Below are 16,577 nucleotides of genomic sequence, written 5' to 3'. Positions count from 1 at the left end.
AAACATGAGAATTCGACTGCTGAATTGCTCAGCTCGTAAGTCTCTCACTAATAACGGCCACTCCACTGTACTGCTGAAGCCGTTCGCTTCGCCCTTCGTCGTGCAACGACTGCACGCGAGGTTAAGTCCTCTCGAATGAATTGCCAGCAAGGACATTAGGTACTGCTGTTCGTTCATTCATTTTTGTAGAGCTCTAACGGTTAGTATCTCCAACTCTAGCACGGATTCTGCGCTTAAAGCGTGATTTTAATGCTTCCAGTATATTTTAGGCATTGGGCCACGGTTATTCATATTGCAAAACAACGTCATAAACTAAGCACTAGAAAATACGCCCAACTTTTACGATGAATGACACCCTTGAAAAGCGTGGATAAAAAAAGCATTGTGAAAATGCATAAAACAAGCGTCATTTAATTATGCCTGGCGTATATGCAAACATACATATTCGAAACCGACAGCTGAAATGCTGCATCTGTTTTCGCTGGGATATTTGTAGTGCCAACAACGATGCCTAGCCAGCTCACAACTCATACCAGTCGGATAGCCGGAACACCAAAGCAAAGCTGACTGGGACTGGCCTTCCCAAAGCAACTGCCCCCGGTTCAATCTATTTGCAGCCCATAGACTGGCTAGAAAGTAAATAAATGCCGGGTTCCATGACACTCGGCTGTCATCTGTTTACTGGCTGGACTGCTGCTCGGTCCGAGTAGAGCTGGTGTCCTCTCCGGCTTCGTCCGAAGTCTGGTTCTGCCTCGGTCCTAGCAATAACTTCTGTCCGGCAGGGGGTGTGGTAAGCTGACCTGACCCGAAAATCTCACAGCCCCTGAGGATGGTACGGTGCACCCGGCCACGCACCTGGCGACCCAGATACGGCGATATCTGAAAACACAACAAACATAGGTCAGATGCAGGGACATCCTGTGAGATAAGTATTTGACGATTCAAACCAGCCACTACGGGGTAAGACTTATATTAGCTATTGTGTTTGCCTGGTGTTGACGTCATATCTCATAGAGAGCCAATTTTCCCTTGCGACTTTGACGCGCGATGCTATGAGAAACTCGAAATTGCTACTGAATGTCATCAGTGTAATGTCTGCCACCTGCCTTGTTTTTGAAGATTATGTCGCCCTCAGCGATGGTCCACTCCTCCTCCGGGTCCCAGACCACCATGTCGGCGTCGAGGCCGACGCGCAGGGCGCCCTTCCGACGGCCCAGCCCGGCCAGCCGAGCAGTGGAGGCCGACATCAGTCGGCTGACGTTGTGCAGCGAGAGTCCGCGCCGGCTGGCCTCCGTCCAGAACACGGGCAGGTCTGGGGGAGACAACAGGCGAAGGATGACACAATACTCCGTCCAGAACACTGGTAGGTCTGTGCGGATATACCATATACGGGAAAATATAATTGCCCGTCCAGAACAATGGCAGGTCTGTGTGGGGACGTCAGATGCAGAATGATGCAATGTAGTTGGGGGATACTTAACTAACTTTTTCAGTTATATTGATAAGGTTAGATCAAATAGCTGAAAACCGAACCTCGTTAGCGAACTACGTAATTATAACTCTACAGCTGATATGAGACTATGGACTACTACAGCAGCTACATACGCGAAAAAACACACGAAACAATACGACATCGTACTCTGTCCAAGTCATGGTACCAGTACTTACCAAACTGTACCGAAGCGATGCCTCCCCAGGCCTCCATGAAATCCATGACTCCGGGCTGTTTGAGATCCAGCGTACAGGGCGAGTGGTCGGACACCACCATATCCACCAGGCCACTCTGCACAGCTGCCCACAGCGCCTCCTGTACAGATGAACACACATGCATAGTTTAGATATTACGGGAGACCTAACCGGCATTCGTTCGGTTTGTCAGCTTGCACAGGAAATACGATGATGGAGATAATTTAATGGTTACCAGGTTAGGGTCATTGGCTTAAACGGAAACTCAATGATAGAGGATGCAATACAAAAAAATGTAAGTAACAAAACCAACCACATCTCATCACATCCTAATACATCTCATTCACCTCTCTCGCCAGTCGCAGCATCCTCTCCGCAGGCTCACCCTATTCTCGGTTTCTCTGATGGGCGGACAGCACTTGTACTGGGTGGCGCAGTCAGGGACCTCTGACGACTGGAACGTGAGGTAGTGGTTGCACGTCTCCACCGTCAGGGGCGCTCCGGTCGCCTTACACTCGCGGATCATGTCGAGAGCGTCCGACGATGAGAGATGGACGATGTGACATCGCACCCTGTGGCCAGACAGAGGTTATTCGGGTCATTACAGTGCAATGGTTTCTTTCTTGGGCTTGGTAAGCTGCATTAGTTTCTTCAATTACATAAACCAAGGTTCCAGGCTAGCGGAATTTGGGAAGTGCGAGTCGAACCCGTCCAGGTATAATCGTGATTCACGAAAGATAAAGGATATCAAACGGATTGCCTGCAATTTTCTAACATGGAAAGCTGTTCAAAGCAATAATGAGAAAAATGCACATACATTCTGAAATACATATGCACCATCCTGCGACAGTTAGGGATTGACACTTTTATTCGGTTAAGCCGACATTAGGTATTTTTATCGACTTTTGGCTGGAAAGTGGAAATCTATCCTCAAATTGTCAGATTAGTGGTGAGCATGAGCTTCTAAGATCTCAATCATATAGTCAATAGTCAGATGAAAATATTAATTCGATCCATAGATATCCCAGGCCCCCTGGTGTGTCGCCTTTACGATGGGTCATGTCTACTGACCCGTATTTTTGGCATTTCTCGATGACGATTTTGATGGCCTCGTTTTCCATTTTCCTGGGCCGTGACGCCAGGAAGGTGGAGTAGTGCCGCGGGTCACCGCCAGGGGGACTGGCTCCGACGTCCACCTCCGCGTGGAACTGGCGCACAGAAAGCATAGACGACCAGCGACTCAGTAAGTACGATGTTGCGCTGGGCAGTGGACACGTCTCCCGGTCCAACGATAGAAGCGTGTTACATTAACTAGCGTAAAAGACAGGAGACTTCAACCGAAGATGAGAGCATCGACTCACCAAGCCTACCAGAACAATAGGTGTAATCAATTGTCCTATTCTAACGATAAAACGGCTCCACTAAGGCCTAACCACCAAAAGCACGTATTTACTACTACTAGGTCTGTTACCAGCACTCCTCCCCACCTACCCGCAGAACTGCTTTGTCAGCCCCTCCTCCTCCCTCACGTTTCCGTTAGCTCCTACCCACCAGCAGACAACCCCACCCCTCCCCCTCACCAGCAGGATAGCTCTGTCAGCTCCCCGCTCCCCAACAGGACCGCTCGGCCAGCCAACAGGACCGCTCGGTCAGCTCCTACTCACCAGCAAGACGGCTCCGGTGCCCTGTAGCTGCTGTAGCGCCGTCTCCACCTGGTCGGCCGTCACGTGCGGGAACTCGTCCACACCGCTGTGGATCAGGAAACACTTGAAGCCGGGCAGGCCGGCGGCCAGCAGCGGCCGCAGAAAGGTCGAGTTGTCGGGCACCACGCCGCCCCAGAAAGCCACGTCCACGTGACACTGGCCGGCGGCGGCCGCCAGCTTGGCCTCCAGGTTGGCCGGCGTGGTGGTCGGCGGGATGGAGTTGCTGTCGGAGAAGAAGGGGGTCGGCTGCATGATACTGTTGAACCAGGTATTACCTACACATAATCTACGAATATGTTGAGAGACGCATAAAAATCAGCATAGGAAACAAATTTCTTATATCCGAAGGTTGGGACTTTTCAATTAGACAATCACTATTCTTTAGAATTGTGATTTTCTATTGAAAATCCCAACCTGAGCTACCTCTCTAGGGGGACATTTGCGTTTCTGTCGGAAATTGGGTCATTTTGATCGCCGCCGAAACGGCACGGTAGAATTTGTTGCCATTTTCAGCGTTTGGTCCCGTATCGGGGAACTACCTTCTGGCAAAGTTGCAAAAAATATAATTGACACGTTTTGGGGTAATCGGCACGTGCATTTTCCCATAGGGTTAACATGGGGGAAAATTTAAAATTCGATTTGCGCAAAAACTCCACGTTAGAAATGAATTATATTTTTAGGGTCGAATCTAGGGTCGGGACCCCACCTCATGGTGGTAATTATTTAAAATATAAATGACAAAATTTCGGGTAATCGTTAAGGACAGTTACCCCATGCTGAGCCTATGACGATTTCGAAAAATTATTTTCAAATCGATTTTGCCAAAAATTTCCACGTTAGATTTGGAAAATGTTCCAATATGTTGTGCACCGGGGTGTCGGCTACCACATGGTATGGGTCAGATATGGGGCGATTGAAAAGCACGTGCCACGTGCAAACGTGTTTGATGGGGTAACCTCCGGGAAAATCCGACATTGGCCAACTGGGGGTCCTATGGCGTGGAAACCACTCCACCTAGCGACACCAAATCAACGCAGCCGGTGAGCAGATGAGTCCAGCTTGTGGCACTAGTGGTCACGTGGCGCACGTGCTATTGCACGTGCCGTGGCACGGGGTCACTTTTGGTGCTTAAATATACTAGCATTGTGAAATGCAAGGAATGGGGGAAATAGCCGTCAGGCCGTCAGTTTTTATGATAGGGTCGATCTGAAAACGGGTGTAGGCACAGAATGAAGGGGGCTAAAAAACTGCTATCTCGGATTTTTTGTAAAATGAAAAATTCAAAATTCTGGGGAAATTATATATTCGAAAGGTGAAATTTCCCTAAATTTTCCCGTTTTTCGAGTTAAGCCGTCCACTGTTCAGGGACGTTGACACCGGCCGGGGTCATCTTTTACATGCTGATGGCCACGTCGATGGGTCAGCACGTGGCGTGAACGCTGAAGCTATCAAAGGTCCGGCACGTGCCACGTGGCCACGTGTTTGAGTCGCGTACCTCCCAGATTATCGTGTGTTTGCCGACTTGTGGCCTTATAGCACGAAAACAGCACAAGCCAGGAACACTGAAATGGTGCAATCAGTGAGGGGACAAGTCCTGCTTGCACCACCGGTGGTCACGTGGCACACGTGCAAATCTGGGCACCTCCGTTGCGGAGATATTTTATAGTGAAATATTCAAATGTACATTACTTTGTAAGTGTAAGTCCGATTGGGCTAGAATTTGGTGGGTGGATGAATTGTTAAGCGACAGGAACGAGTGCGCCACGTTTGTTGCAGTGCGCCACGTTTGTCTCAAAGCGCCATTTTTGCCGCAAATCGCAGAATATGCCTAACTTTGTCGAACATTGGACGATTAGTGTGCGCTGTAATTAAGGGATGGCTGCTTAAACGGCAGATATGAATGCACCACATTTGCCGCAGGGCGCCATATTTGTCTTAATGCGTCAGTGTTGGCGTTTTGCCTACGGCGGGCGTTTTTGCGGCGGTGTTTGCGTTTTTTCGGTGTTTGCGTTTGGCGGCGGGCGGCTATTTTTGCGTTTTATGCGGTGTTTGCGTTTGGCGGCAGGCGGCTGTTTTTTAAGGCGTTTTGCGGTTGGCGGCGGGCGGGCGTGCGTTGCGGGCGTTTTTGCGGCGGTGTTAGCGTTTTTTTGCGGTTTTTGTGTTTGGCGGCGGGCGGGCGGGCGATGCGGGTGTTTTTGCTGTTTGCGTTTGGCGGCGGGCGGCCGTTTTAGCGGCGGTTTGCAGCGGGCGGCCGTTTTTTGCGGCGTTTTGCGGTTTGCGGCGGGCGGCCGTTTTTGCGGTGTTTTGTGGTTTGCGGCGGGCGGCCGTTTTTTACGGCGTTTTGTGGTTGCCGGCGGTCGGCCGTTATTTGCGGTTAGCGGCGGGCAGCGGGCGGTCGTTTTTTTTTTTGCGGCGTTTAGCGGTTTGCGGCGGGCGGCCGTTTTTGCGGCGTTTTGCGGTTCGCGGCGTGCGGCCGTTTTTTTGCGGCGTTTCGCGGTTGTCGGCGGGCGATGCGGGCGTTTTTTTTTTTGCGGCGGCGGTGTTTGCGTTTTTGCGGTGTTTGCGTTTTGCGGCGGACGCGCGTTTCTTGCGGCATTTTGTGCGTTTTTTTTTGCGGTTTTCGGCGGGCGGGCGATTGTTTTTTTGCGAAGTTTGCGTTGGCGTTTTAGGAGTGCGTTTTGCGCGTTTTGCGGTGTTTGCGTTTGGCGGCGGGCGGGCGGTTTTTCACAATTAAAGTCCCAACCTTCGGATCCGCAGTGCTGTTCGACAAGCGCTGCCCGGGCCTATGAAATGGTGATGACAGCTTCCAAGCAAAAATAAAAATACAACGTTCGGTTTTCCTGAAACGACTTGCGTTCATTCTACTGATTCTCTATTATTCTATTCTACTCGATTCTATTCGATTCTATTCTACTCGATTATAAAGCACCGATCATTTTACTTTGACCGCACATTTTTACGGTAAAATCGTAATACGATAAATTTATGTCGTCGGGAGGGTGCGATCGTCACGTCGTCGACGTCATCTCACAGCGGCATGTCGACGATGGTGGTGATTCCTCCGGCGGCGGCGGCGCGCGTGGCGCTGTCGAAGCCCTCCCAGGCGGTCCGTCCGGGCTCATTGACGTGCACGTGGCTGTCGACCAGGCCGGGCATCACCAGCAGGGGGCCGAAGTCGGTCACCTGGGAACGGTGGTGTGGGGGGGGGGGGGGGAGGTGGGAGGGAGGCAATACAGGTTAGTTCGGACTTCAGAGGTTGTAATTCGAGCTTTATGAGACTGACCAGGTAGCATGGATTTAATGACAAGGAACCACGTAGTCAGGGATGGGCTGTGTAAGAGTAAGAACAGGTATCTAAGGGAGCACGCAGAACATCGGTGCTGTATTGACTAGAGTCGTTATGACTGAACCCCGATCACAGCCGGCCTGGATGGGCGGCTGGTGGGTGAAACTAAGTCACAGATGGCCCGGCGGTCTCTGACCTCATCGGTCCACGGGATCTGTCTGGGATCTGTCACCGACGGCGGACACACCTAAACACACACACCTTATCACGCATCGCACAGGAAGATGAAAAGAACGCTCAACATAATAACCTTCTCAGTTCACATTACATTCGTGCGTAATACGTTACCTGAGAGGCACCACACTCAAAAGCATGTGTCTACTCTCGCAAATCATAAGCATCGCTTGACAACCCTAAGTAGTCATCACCGTTCCGTGCTTCTATCCTCAGGATACTGAAATCCTTCTCCCCAACGCCGCAACTCCCCTCCGGCCTGGACAGGCAACTTTATCTCATGCGGGCTGCTCCCTTGGAGCGGCACCGCTGCTCCCGAGGGAGCGCACCCCGTAGCCGGGTGCAGAGAGTGCTTGGGGGGCTGGTCGGCCTGTCCATTTGGACGGGCTCAGCCCCGGCGACTCTCTAGGGTGCCTGCCCAGACCAATGTCTCCCCCTAATTCCTATCATCCTTCCGGCTCTGAAATGGTCTTGTCAGACCGAAAGGGCCTAACCCAACAAAACAAACAAAACAAACAAACCCTAAGTAGTAATTCTCAAGCAGTCAAACAGGCAACACCATTGCGCATAGTGCGCTCGTTAGCATAAGTCCCTCGATCCTCGCTTCCCAACTGATCATTAGCACCCGCCTGGTGAGACCCGACCTCCGGTCACACCAGGGATAACCTCTCCTTTTACTAGCTCACCTTAACACCCTCCGAAGCCGTGACCCGACCCCCGGGTCACGCCAGCGGTGACCTCCCCCAAGTAACTCACCTTCGCACCCTCGGGCGGTGTGACCCGACCCCGGGTCACGCTGGTGATGACACCGTCTCCGTTTACACACAGGGTAGCCGGTCCGAGGTAGTTGTCCTCCAGTAGCACTCGGTCTCCTAGGAAACACTGCTCCATGGTGTTAGGAAGACGGGAACACTCGTGAGTGGAGGGTAGAGCTCGCTAAACGTTATAAGGGTGAGCTTTACTCGGTACAGGAAAGTAAAAGACCGATAGAGCGGAGACGGGAGACAACACGACAGTGAAGATGGCCGGAGGACGCACGAGCTACGTCGGTGCGGCGGCGAGACGGACGGGGACGGACGCACGCGGCACACCAGCGGAGCTCGGCACGCTAGTGTGGGCCCCGCCGCGTCGCCCAGCGTGGTTCATGTCTCGCTCAAGGTCACTACAACAGCCGGCGTCCGGAGGTGGGGCGGGTGAGCTGGCCCGGCAGCGGAGGGCCCGCCACGGCAGTCAGCTGGCTCGGAGGGGCTCGTCACCTGTCAGCTGACTGCTCGCAGCGTAAACACTTAAACATGTGCAGGCGCGCACACAGTGTGTGTGTAGTGTCGCAGTCGGGTCATGGTAGCATGTGTTTGTTACAAACCTGTTTCCGCTAAATCGTCCGTCTCTCATGACGCCCATGACAGAGCTAATTTATTTATTATTTATTTATTTATTTACTTATTATTTATTATTATATTTATTTACAGAGCTAACTAAGCCGTAACAGTGTGAAGGTCTCAATTCAGTAGTTGAAAAAACGTTCGAATATTCGGAAAGAGATGAACACGATAACAGATCAAATACAGACGGACCCGCTCCCCAATTACGACGTATCACGTATCAGTCACGATAAAAAGGTCAAACACTTTCTCAAGCTACTGCCACGAGCGAGCCGGGCCATAACATGCGCGCTTCTTAGGTATCTCTCGCTCGCGAAACATTAGACAGACTGGGTAGCATGAAAAACTAAAGGTCACGGAAATGCACCATTATATTGCGACGAATCACATAACAATTCATAAACGCTTTTAGTAAGTTTACGCATGCTATCCATTGATGCCCCAACATGTCTAACAATTTACACATCAACATGTCTGTTAGCCGATCGTCGACAGACATTATCACTTATCAGTCACTATCCGTGAAAAGATATCCATATCCTGTAACAGGATGCAAAGCAAGACTCAAATATGAGCAGCGTTAGCGATCGATTCACATCATCACAAGCTCGAAGCCAAAGACCAATTGAGGTCTGTCAGGTACTCATCATAAAGCCACAAAATGACCACGGGACATGACAAAACCGATCACTAAATGTGAAGCCAGCGGCGAGGAATGCAATCACCATACGAACTGGCTACCAGCATCACAACAGACGATATCATCACAGGAAATACACCCGTATACCGGGGGTATCGATGGCCCCAGGCTCGGCTATCGCCCTACAGCTAGAGCAACCACCAGGACTTTTTAGTGCCTATAACCAGTAATGATCAACCTCCGAGGGGTAAGGCAGAACGGATGTTGAACTCGTTACCGTCCTATGGGTCCTAAACACTCATAGCATCATTGTAAAGCTTCTTAGCACGGCTCAGCTACTCAATCCCTCCGAGCATATTCACTCTGAGCGTGGGCACTCATTGCGCGTCCACTGGGTCCGCTGATCATCCTCGCTCCTCCACCGGGCCTCCTCTCTCCTCTACCAGACGTCCCCTCTCTCCCTCCTGGCCAGCCGGTGGTACGGTGAAGTACTGCGCCACCCGTCCCCGGCACAGCGGGCAGGTCTCTGTCCGTCGGAAACAATCGCTGCACACACAGCCGTGTCGGCAGGGCAGGAGTACCACCTCAGCCGGCTCGCAGCGACACACGCAGCAGACACCCAGCGAGCCGGGCGGGCTCTGCGGTCGGCCGGACGGTGGAGCGGGGCCGAGGTCCTCCGGGGGATCCTCGACGCCAGACGAGTACAGAGGCTGCCGGACGGGTAAAAACAAGAGGTGAGAGATGGCAGAGAAATGAGAATGCAACCAGGTAATGACGCACGTTGCATTCGCACCAGGCCGATGACCCGATAAACTCACTTGTGACTTAATTAACTCGCTTTGCCTTGACACTAGAGAAAACAAAAACCACCAGCAAAAGTGGCAGATTATAATTGATACGAAATTAAACGGGTGTCTGAAAAGTAATCACAGGGTGCTCAGCAGCCACCGATTACAAGTTTCAAGGCATCTAGCAGGCCTGAGAAGTTAGAAGCATGGCTGCGGAGTGGGAGTGGGAGTCGGAGTCGGTAGGAGTAAACAGCTGTGACCGGAGTTTGAGTCGGAGTCGATTTTGGAAACCGAAGCCGGATTCGGAGTCGGAGTCAACGAAAATCCATCCACTCCGTAGCCCTGCCAGGTCTGCGGAGTCGGAGTCCGAATTGGTCGGAGTCGGTCGGAGTCGATGATTCTGCCCGGAGTCGGAGTTGGTTTTAAAAAACCGGGGTCGGAATCGGAGTCACCGAAAATTAATCCGACTCCACACTCCACAGGCCTGCTTAGAAGTCATCACTCCATAAATTGTTACCAAATACCACACATACGTCATCCACTTCTGTTTAAGCAACGCGCTCACCTGAAGCAGAGTAACGCGTCCGTCTGCCTGCCGGACATACCGGTGGAGTACAGAGGTCCCCATCGAGACGACACGGTCCCTTATGTGAATTACGGCCACCAGGGCCACCTGTCGGTCACCAGGGAAACAGAGCTTCACAGAACGCCGAGTGGCAGAGCAGCGGCGCACCGAACGAGGGAGCCGGCATGCGCTCATGATAACAGGCAAACGAGCATGCATCAGCTGAGGTGTTTATCAGCTGTGATGTTTCCTTTAAAGGTAGTGTGCCACCTTTGAAAGATTTCCCATTTTATTTTTCCTAGGATAAGAAGCTTCTGTTTTTACCTAATATCGCAAAAAAAAAATCAAAAATGGGCCTGGAATAGTGCCTTTTTCGCCTAAAAGTTTATCGGTTTTTAGATATGTATAACAACTGTAGTGGGCTCACCTGCAAACAGGCGTCGGGCAACAATCGCGAATGCGGCGCACTTGTGACAATAAGCAAAGGTCATTATAGTGTTACGACCATACGACGTACGGGAATGAGTTATCAGCTGTCTAATCGTAGACAACACAATGTCGAGCCTTAAACTGTAAGCCCGTATTGGTATTGTTTCTTTTATTTGGCTGTCGAACATTATTTATGGTTTGAAATATGATTTTATGTAAAATAATTGATATGAAAAAGCCGTCTTATAAGTTATGACCCCATTTCACCACACGCAAGTGGCAGAAATGACAATGATCAGCTGACGCATTTTTCTTGGCCGAAGTCAGAGCGCGCGGCCCGACGCACCACGCGTATTTGGAAATTCCGACCTCGACGAGCATCAGAAGCCACCTAACAGGCGTGTTCGAAACCGCAGGAGATGATGATGAACGGGTTTATCGAAACTTGATTGGATGAGCATATCGGTAATAGCGATTTCAGTATGTGCATTTATTGTTCATAGTGGTGTGAAATGTGGTTGGGGTACGACCGACAACCCGTCGGGGCGAATTTCGCACTGGGGTACTCAAAAATTGAAGAATTTAAGACGTTTCCATGAGTTTTGAAGGTATGGATAAGTTCTAAAAATCCGGTTCTCCTTATCTGGGCCATTAACTCCATACGGTCCAAGAAAGCTGGCACACTACCTTTAAATGAAAAGATCATGACTAACTAAATAGCTCCTGTCTTTCATCGGCCACCTACCAAAATGGCTAAACCGTGGCAGGTTCGTGTCGTATTATTTCGGTCCGTGGCCAAACAAGTATTATTGACCAGCTGGACGCCGTGTTTAACCCGCGCCCGACTGGGGGTCCTGGATTTCCACGCCCTGCTGGGGGGGGGGGGTGTCTGAATACCCCCCCCCCCCCCTCTAACTCGGCTCCTGGGCCACGTAGCGACACGCGGAAGGCGGCGTTCGAAAGAGCGTAAAAAATAATGACGAAATCACTTCGGTCAATTTTTTGGTCAGGTCAAAGGTCAGGTCACCAGAGGTCATTGAAGGCAAAATTTCGCCGATTTCCAGGTCGAATGTCGACAATTTCCAAGATGCCAACGCATAACTCGGGAACCAATAGAGCTACAGCGCCGCGGAAAAGCGCATTCGATAGCCCTATTAACGTCCTTTCTGAGTAATTCTCTCAGATTTGACCTAACGTCAACGGTTTTGCCTGCAGGGGGCAAAAACTGCAAAAATAGCCGATTTTTTCGGAAACAGTTTTTTCTGCAATAACTTTTGACACAAGCCTTGCACGAGCTTACTTTTACCGGCATCGTGTTCCTCTCGTCAAGACGCATCGAATGAACTATAATTTGACCTTGAAAGGTCAACTTGAAAATTTGACCTCAGGTCAAGGTCATGACCTGACCTGAAAGGGTCATGTTGCATATCAGTCGATCCGTATCGTCGAGCTGAACACATCTAATGCGTTTTCATCGCTCTAGCATGCCTCAATCAAAAGTTATTTGCGAAAAACTGTTAGATACCATTCGTGACCTAAGATGACCTCAGGGCATAAACAGGGGTCACGGACACCATTTTCATGTTCAGTGTGTCTAAACTACTTGTAATTCAGTGTTTGGGAGTGTTTATAATGTCTTTCGTCCAAAAGCGGCGCATTTCAATTTCCTCCCATTGACTTATAATGGGGAGGTCGCAAAATTGACCTGACCTTAGGTCATCGATATCAAAATTCTGAGATATACATTTTGTACGTGCTATTGCTCTTAGCAATCGCTGAAAGTTTCAAAGCGATCGGTCACTCGGTGTAGCTATGACAGACATTGAAACTTTTTATGAGGTGAGGTCACTTCAAGTGACCTGGACCTGGTGACCTGACCTTGAATGACCTTGGTCTGAAATTTTCACAACATGTGTAGAATTGATGTATGATAAGGTGTACCAAAAACGTTTTTGAAATATTCGCGAAAAACCACAAGGGGGGGGGGGTGTTCAACCCCCCCCCCCCCCCCCAGCAGGGCGCGGGTTAAACTGATTCAATGACCGGAATGTTAACGTACTTACCACAGAACTGGGGCTCTCTGGCACAGCTGTAGTTTCTATCACCGACACCAGAGGGTAATGACTTCTTTGTGGAGCGGACGCCGCCCTGCTACCGCTGCTCCGTGGTGCAGCCCCGTCCTTCTGGGGATCTTCCCGAGTCACCGATTCGGCCACTCTTGGTTCAGTCTGTGGGGGCTCAGATGTTTCCGTTCCACCGCCAGCGGCCTCTACAGTATGCTCCCCAGCCTCATAGCTGCGGCAGAGCGGACAGACGTTGTGTGTCAATATCTCGTCATCTCACGGGGGAGTTCTGGCTCGGCAGACTACTGTTCACTTCTTACGTTTATCATAGCATGCAATAGCGTGATGCTTAGTTAAAAGACCAGCTGGGCCGTGTAATGGGGAAATATTCACTTCTGGTTCAGCCGACTACTGTTCACTTCTTACGTTTATCATAGCATGCAATAGCGTGATGCTTAGTTAAAAGACCAGCTGGGCCGTGTAATGGGGAAATATGACTGAGTTTATCTTGTGTATTACAGTCTTCATTAGAGTCTAGCGGGCTATGTGAAAGGACGGCGCTACGCCTGGGTGCCCAGCCGCCGTGAAATAGGGAAGTTACCAGAGGGCTGTTCACGTCGGACTCTTGTGTGCGATAGGACCACACACAGGCTCTAAACTCCGCTCACTGCCGCCCTATGTGAGCCTTCAGCCACCGCACACAGCGACTGCTGTGGTCGGTCGGGACCGGCCACAGGGACCGTCAACCGCACACAGCCGTGTAACGTCATACCGACTTATACCCATCCCCCACCCCTACGCCTGCTGCGGCCTGCGAACACCACACTCAGCAGTTTGCGTTTCCCGTGAACAGTCCTACGAATATATCGTACCTGGTCGTCTGGCAGCCGTACAGCAGGGCGTCCCCGGCGGTGATCCTGTTCAGCAGGTGACTGAGGGCCGAGAACGGCACCCGCCACAGCAGTCGGAGCCGACATGGCTTCTCAGTCTTCAGCAGGCAGCGAACCGCGGGTGGGCGTGACGCTGCCGGGACACACATCGCATAAAGGTCGGGTAGGGACCATAATAAGGACAGAGTAGGAAAAACTTCATTCAAGCAAAGCTTATAAAAAGGCACTCATTGCTTGCATCATGGAGAACACATTTCCTTGACATGGGAGGACAATTCAACCGGTCCCATTTTCAACCATCCTTCACAATTCACATTCCCTAACCGAGCATCCGGCAGGGGAATCCAAGTCCCACTACAAACCACAAACCGGCTAAGTCCCAGCCCGCGTACCGGTGCCGTCCGCTGGCTGCGTCGTAGGACCGTCACTGAGGACGTCCAGTGAGAAGGGCACGTGTAGCGGCTCGAGGTGGAGTCTGACGGCGTCCTGCGTGCCCCACCACACCACCGACTGAGAGAACATGGTCTGACCCCTGCAGGGAGAGCGGTGGGTGTCAGGGTGGACAACAGGATGACAAAGATCAGAATGGAAGGAAACCAGGCCAGAATAGGACGTAGGGCACAGGTCACTGGTCAGAATGGGCAGGACACAGGGCAGACTAGAATGCACATAGGTCAGAATAGACCAGACACAGGTGAGAATGGGCACTGACCAGGTTGCTGGTCAGCACTGACAGGATAAAGCTGACTGGTCAGAATGGACAGGACACAGGTCAGAACAGGCAGGTTGCTGGTCAGAAATGACAGGACACTGGTCACTGACTCACTAGTCAGAATTAATAGGACACAGGTCACTGGTCAGAATGGACAAGAATAAGATATATGTCACTAGTCAGAATGGCCAGGACATTGGGTGCAGACATTGTAAGAATGGACAATGGCAACAGTTAGAATGTGTATCTAGCAGGACACATTACAATTGACAGCCTCAGACAGTGGACAGGGCACATGCTGGGATGTATTTCCAAACATGATTCAGCAGGGGCATAGGGCAAACCTGAATGGCCAGCTGAGAATAGATTGCACAGCACATGAGAGTACCTATCTCACCACACTCCAGAGCGCTGTTCGGCAGCCGGCTATTTTGTGTGCAGGGTATGACGCATTCCGCGAGCCGACGTCACAGGCGATGACGTCGGCTCGCGCGCGAGCCGAGCGCCAACGACTAACTAACGGGAACCCTCGGACACCCTCGGGGCATAAACCGCGGCGTAGCATATTGAGCGAGTCTTATAAGGGAAATTCATATATTTTCGTTTCCCGAATGATAATCAGGGTGTCTCTTACCTTTTTACATATCATTTAGGCTTACCTAACACTTCAGTTGCCAAATATCTGCAACTTATTCAAACGAAGGTATTTTCAGTAAATATCAATGCTATAGACCGAAATCTTTTGAATAAAAACTCCAACCAATAGAAATAAAAATAACTTAATTTATTCTAACCATTTCCTCCAAATAAACAACATAATAACCCACTTTTACACACATCATTCATAATAAAGCATACTAACACGCCGCTTTTGACAATTGCAGCGTCGAGTGGCGCACTGCTAGCGCTCTTTTTCGATCGCAGACTGCAGAGACCCTGCACGCGCGCGAGCACACTACGTCACGTCCAGGGGGCACAGGTATATGAAAAATCGCAGTGACGTAACACTTTTCTCGCTTCTCATTGGTCAATAGCCCGTTGCCGGGGTAACGTGCACGTATGTGAGCGCCGGCAAGAGTACTAGCCGGCCGCCGATCAGGGCTCAGTTTTTCATGAAGTACATAAAACAGTGGAGTGCATCACCATGACACTTTGCATAGCTTATCATGCATAAATATTGCATTGAGTAAAAACATTGGCCCCAGGTCATTGAAGGTCAGGTGACCAGGCTCAATTAATTAGCCATGCCATAAAAAAATTGACATCTCAATCTTACAAGCTGGAAACGCAGTGTATTGCATTAGGGCATCAGTGGTCAAAAGTTGTATAGGCATCTCAGATTGTTTAATCTGTGACCAGGGCCCTGATCGGCGGTCGGCTAGTGCTCTTGCCGGCGCTCACATACGTGCTGGTTGCCCCGGCAACAGGCTATTGACCAATGAGAAGCGAGGCAGGTGCAGCGTCACTGCGATTTTTCATATACCTGTGCCCCCCGCAGCTCGTTTCTCATGGGTCAATAGCTCGTTGCCAGGGCAACATGCACGTATGTGTGCGCGGGCTAGCATGCTAGTCGGCCGCCGAACAGCGCTCTGAAGTCAGGTCAACTTTTAAACCTCAATCATATTGGACCATACCCTTGAAAAACAACTTAACTTACATACCTGAACAGATACATACTTAGCAAAGTTAAACCAATCATAACCGCCAGTACAATGATAAAATGTGGTGTTTCCACCAATGAAAATATTAAAATATTCATTGTACTGCAATAAAAGGAATAATCAGGCGCCAGGCAGGACCTGGCATCCAAACAATTCAAATCAAAATTGTTCTTCTCAGCGATTATCTGTGATATAGTCTAAACTCTAAAGGTCGAAGCTACCGTCACTGCATTCTAAAAATAATAATAAAAAATTATCTAATTCATTGCTGAATCCAAGATGCAGCAGCTTCATCTGAGACCTTTTGCTTTTTTTATTTCAATCACTAACTTTCAATATTCCAATTTTAACCACATGCCATTTTTGTGACCAATTGACGAAAATATATGATAAGCATTTATGACGTCATTTAAAGTTAAGCCAATAATAGTGGGGATCGTAAGAGCAATCTAGCGACCTTTGTTCTAAAATCGGGGATCCTATGACGTCATTTTATTTTCGAATCTTTCATGATTTTGTTAAGAACGCATTGTTTCGG

General features: G+C 50.2%; 2 protein-coding genes across 4 annotated transcripts; both read right to left on the bottom strand.

The window, feature by feature from the left end:
* Nucleotides 1–256: 256 nt before the first annotated feature.
* On the bottom strand, nucleotides 257–8,132 carry LOC122365026 (allantoinase-like). The gene is made up of 8 exons (XM_043335909.1): nucleotides 7,666–8,132; nucleotides 6,421–6,572; nucleotides 3,351–3,612; nucleotides 2,758–2,894; nucleotides 2,072–2,258; nucleotides 1,669–1,807; nucleotides 1,107–1,312; nucleotides 257–879 (listed from the first exon to the last, which is right to left on the bottom strand). The coding sequence occupies exons 1-8, from the start codon at nucleotides 7,798–7,800 to the stop codon at nucleotides 679–681; spliced, it is 1,419 nt and encodes a 472-aa protein (XP_043191844.1). The 5' UTR covers nucleotides 7,801–8,132; the 3' UTR covers nucleotides 257–678.
* Nucleotides 8,133–8,644: 512 nt separating this feature from the next.
* LOC122365021 (probable E3 ubiquitin-protein ligase XBOS34) lies at nucleotides 8,645–16,394 on the bottom strand. Of its 3 annotated transcripts, none has more exons than XM_043335897.1 (6): nucleotides 16,370–16,394; nucleotides 14,059–14,198; nucleotides 13,649–13,799; nucleotides 12,777–13,008; nucleotides 10,285–10,392; nucleotides 8,645–9,641 (listed from the first exon to the last, which is right to left on the bottom strand). In XM_043335897.1, exons 2-6 carry the CDS (start codon nucleotides 14,186–14,188, stop codon nucleotides 9,336–9,338), a joined length of 927 nt encoding a protein of 308 aa, XP_043191832.1. In that variant the 5' UTR covers nucleotides 14,189–14,198; nucleotides 16,370–16,394; the 3' UTR covers nucleotides 8,645–9,335. The 3 variants fall into 3 exon arrangements, with proteins under 3 accessions (XP_043191832.1, XP_043191831.1, XP_043191833.1); XM_043335896.1 differs by lacking the exon at nucleotides 16,370–16,394 and adding an exon at nucleotides 16,040–16,364; XM_043335898.1 differs by lacking the exon at nucleotides 16,370–16,394 and adding an exon at nucleotides 15,013–15,069.
* Nucleotides 16,395–16,577: the final 183 nt, after the last annotated feature.

Source organism: Amphibalanus amphitrite, unplaced genomic scaffold, assembly GCF_019059575.1.
Source record: "Amphibalanus amphitrite isolate SeventyFive unplaced genomic scaffold, NRLGWU_Aamphi_draft 000711F_arrow, whole genome shotgun sequence".
Taxonomy (NCBI): domain Eukaryota; kingdom Metazoa; phylum Arthropoda; class Thecostraca; order Balanomorpha; family Balanidae; genus Amphibalanus; species Amphibalanus amphitrite.
This window is presented reverse-complemented; position numbering and strand designations above follow the sequence as displayed.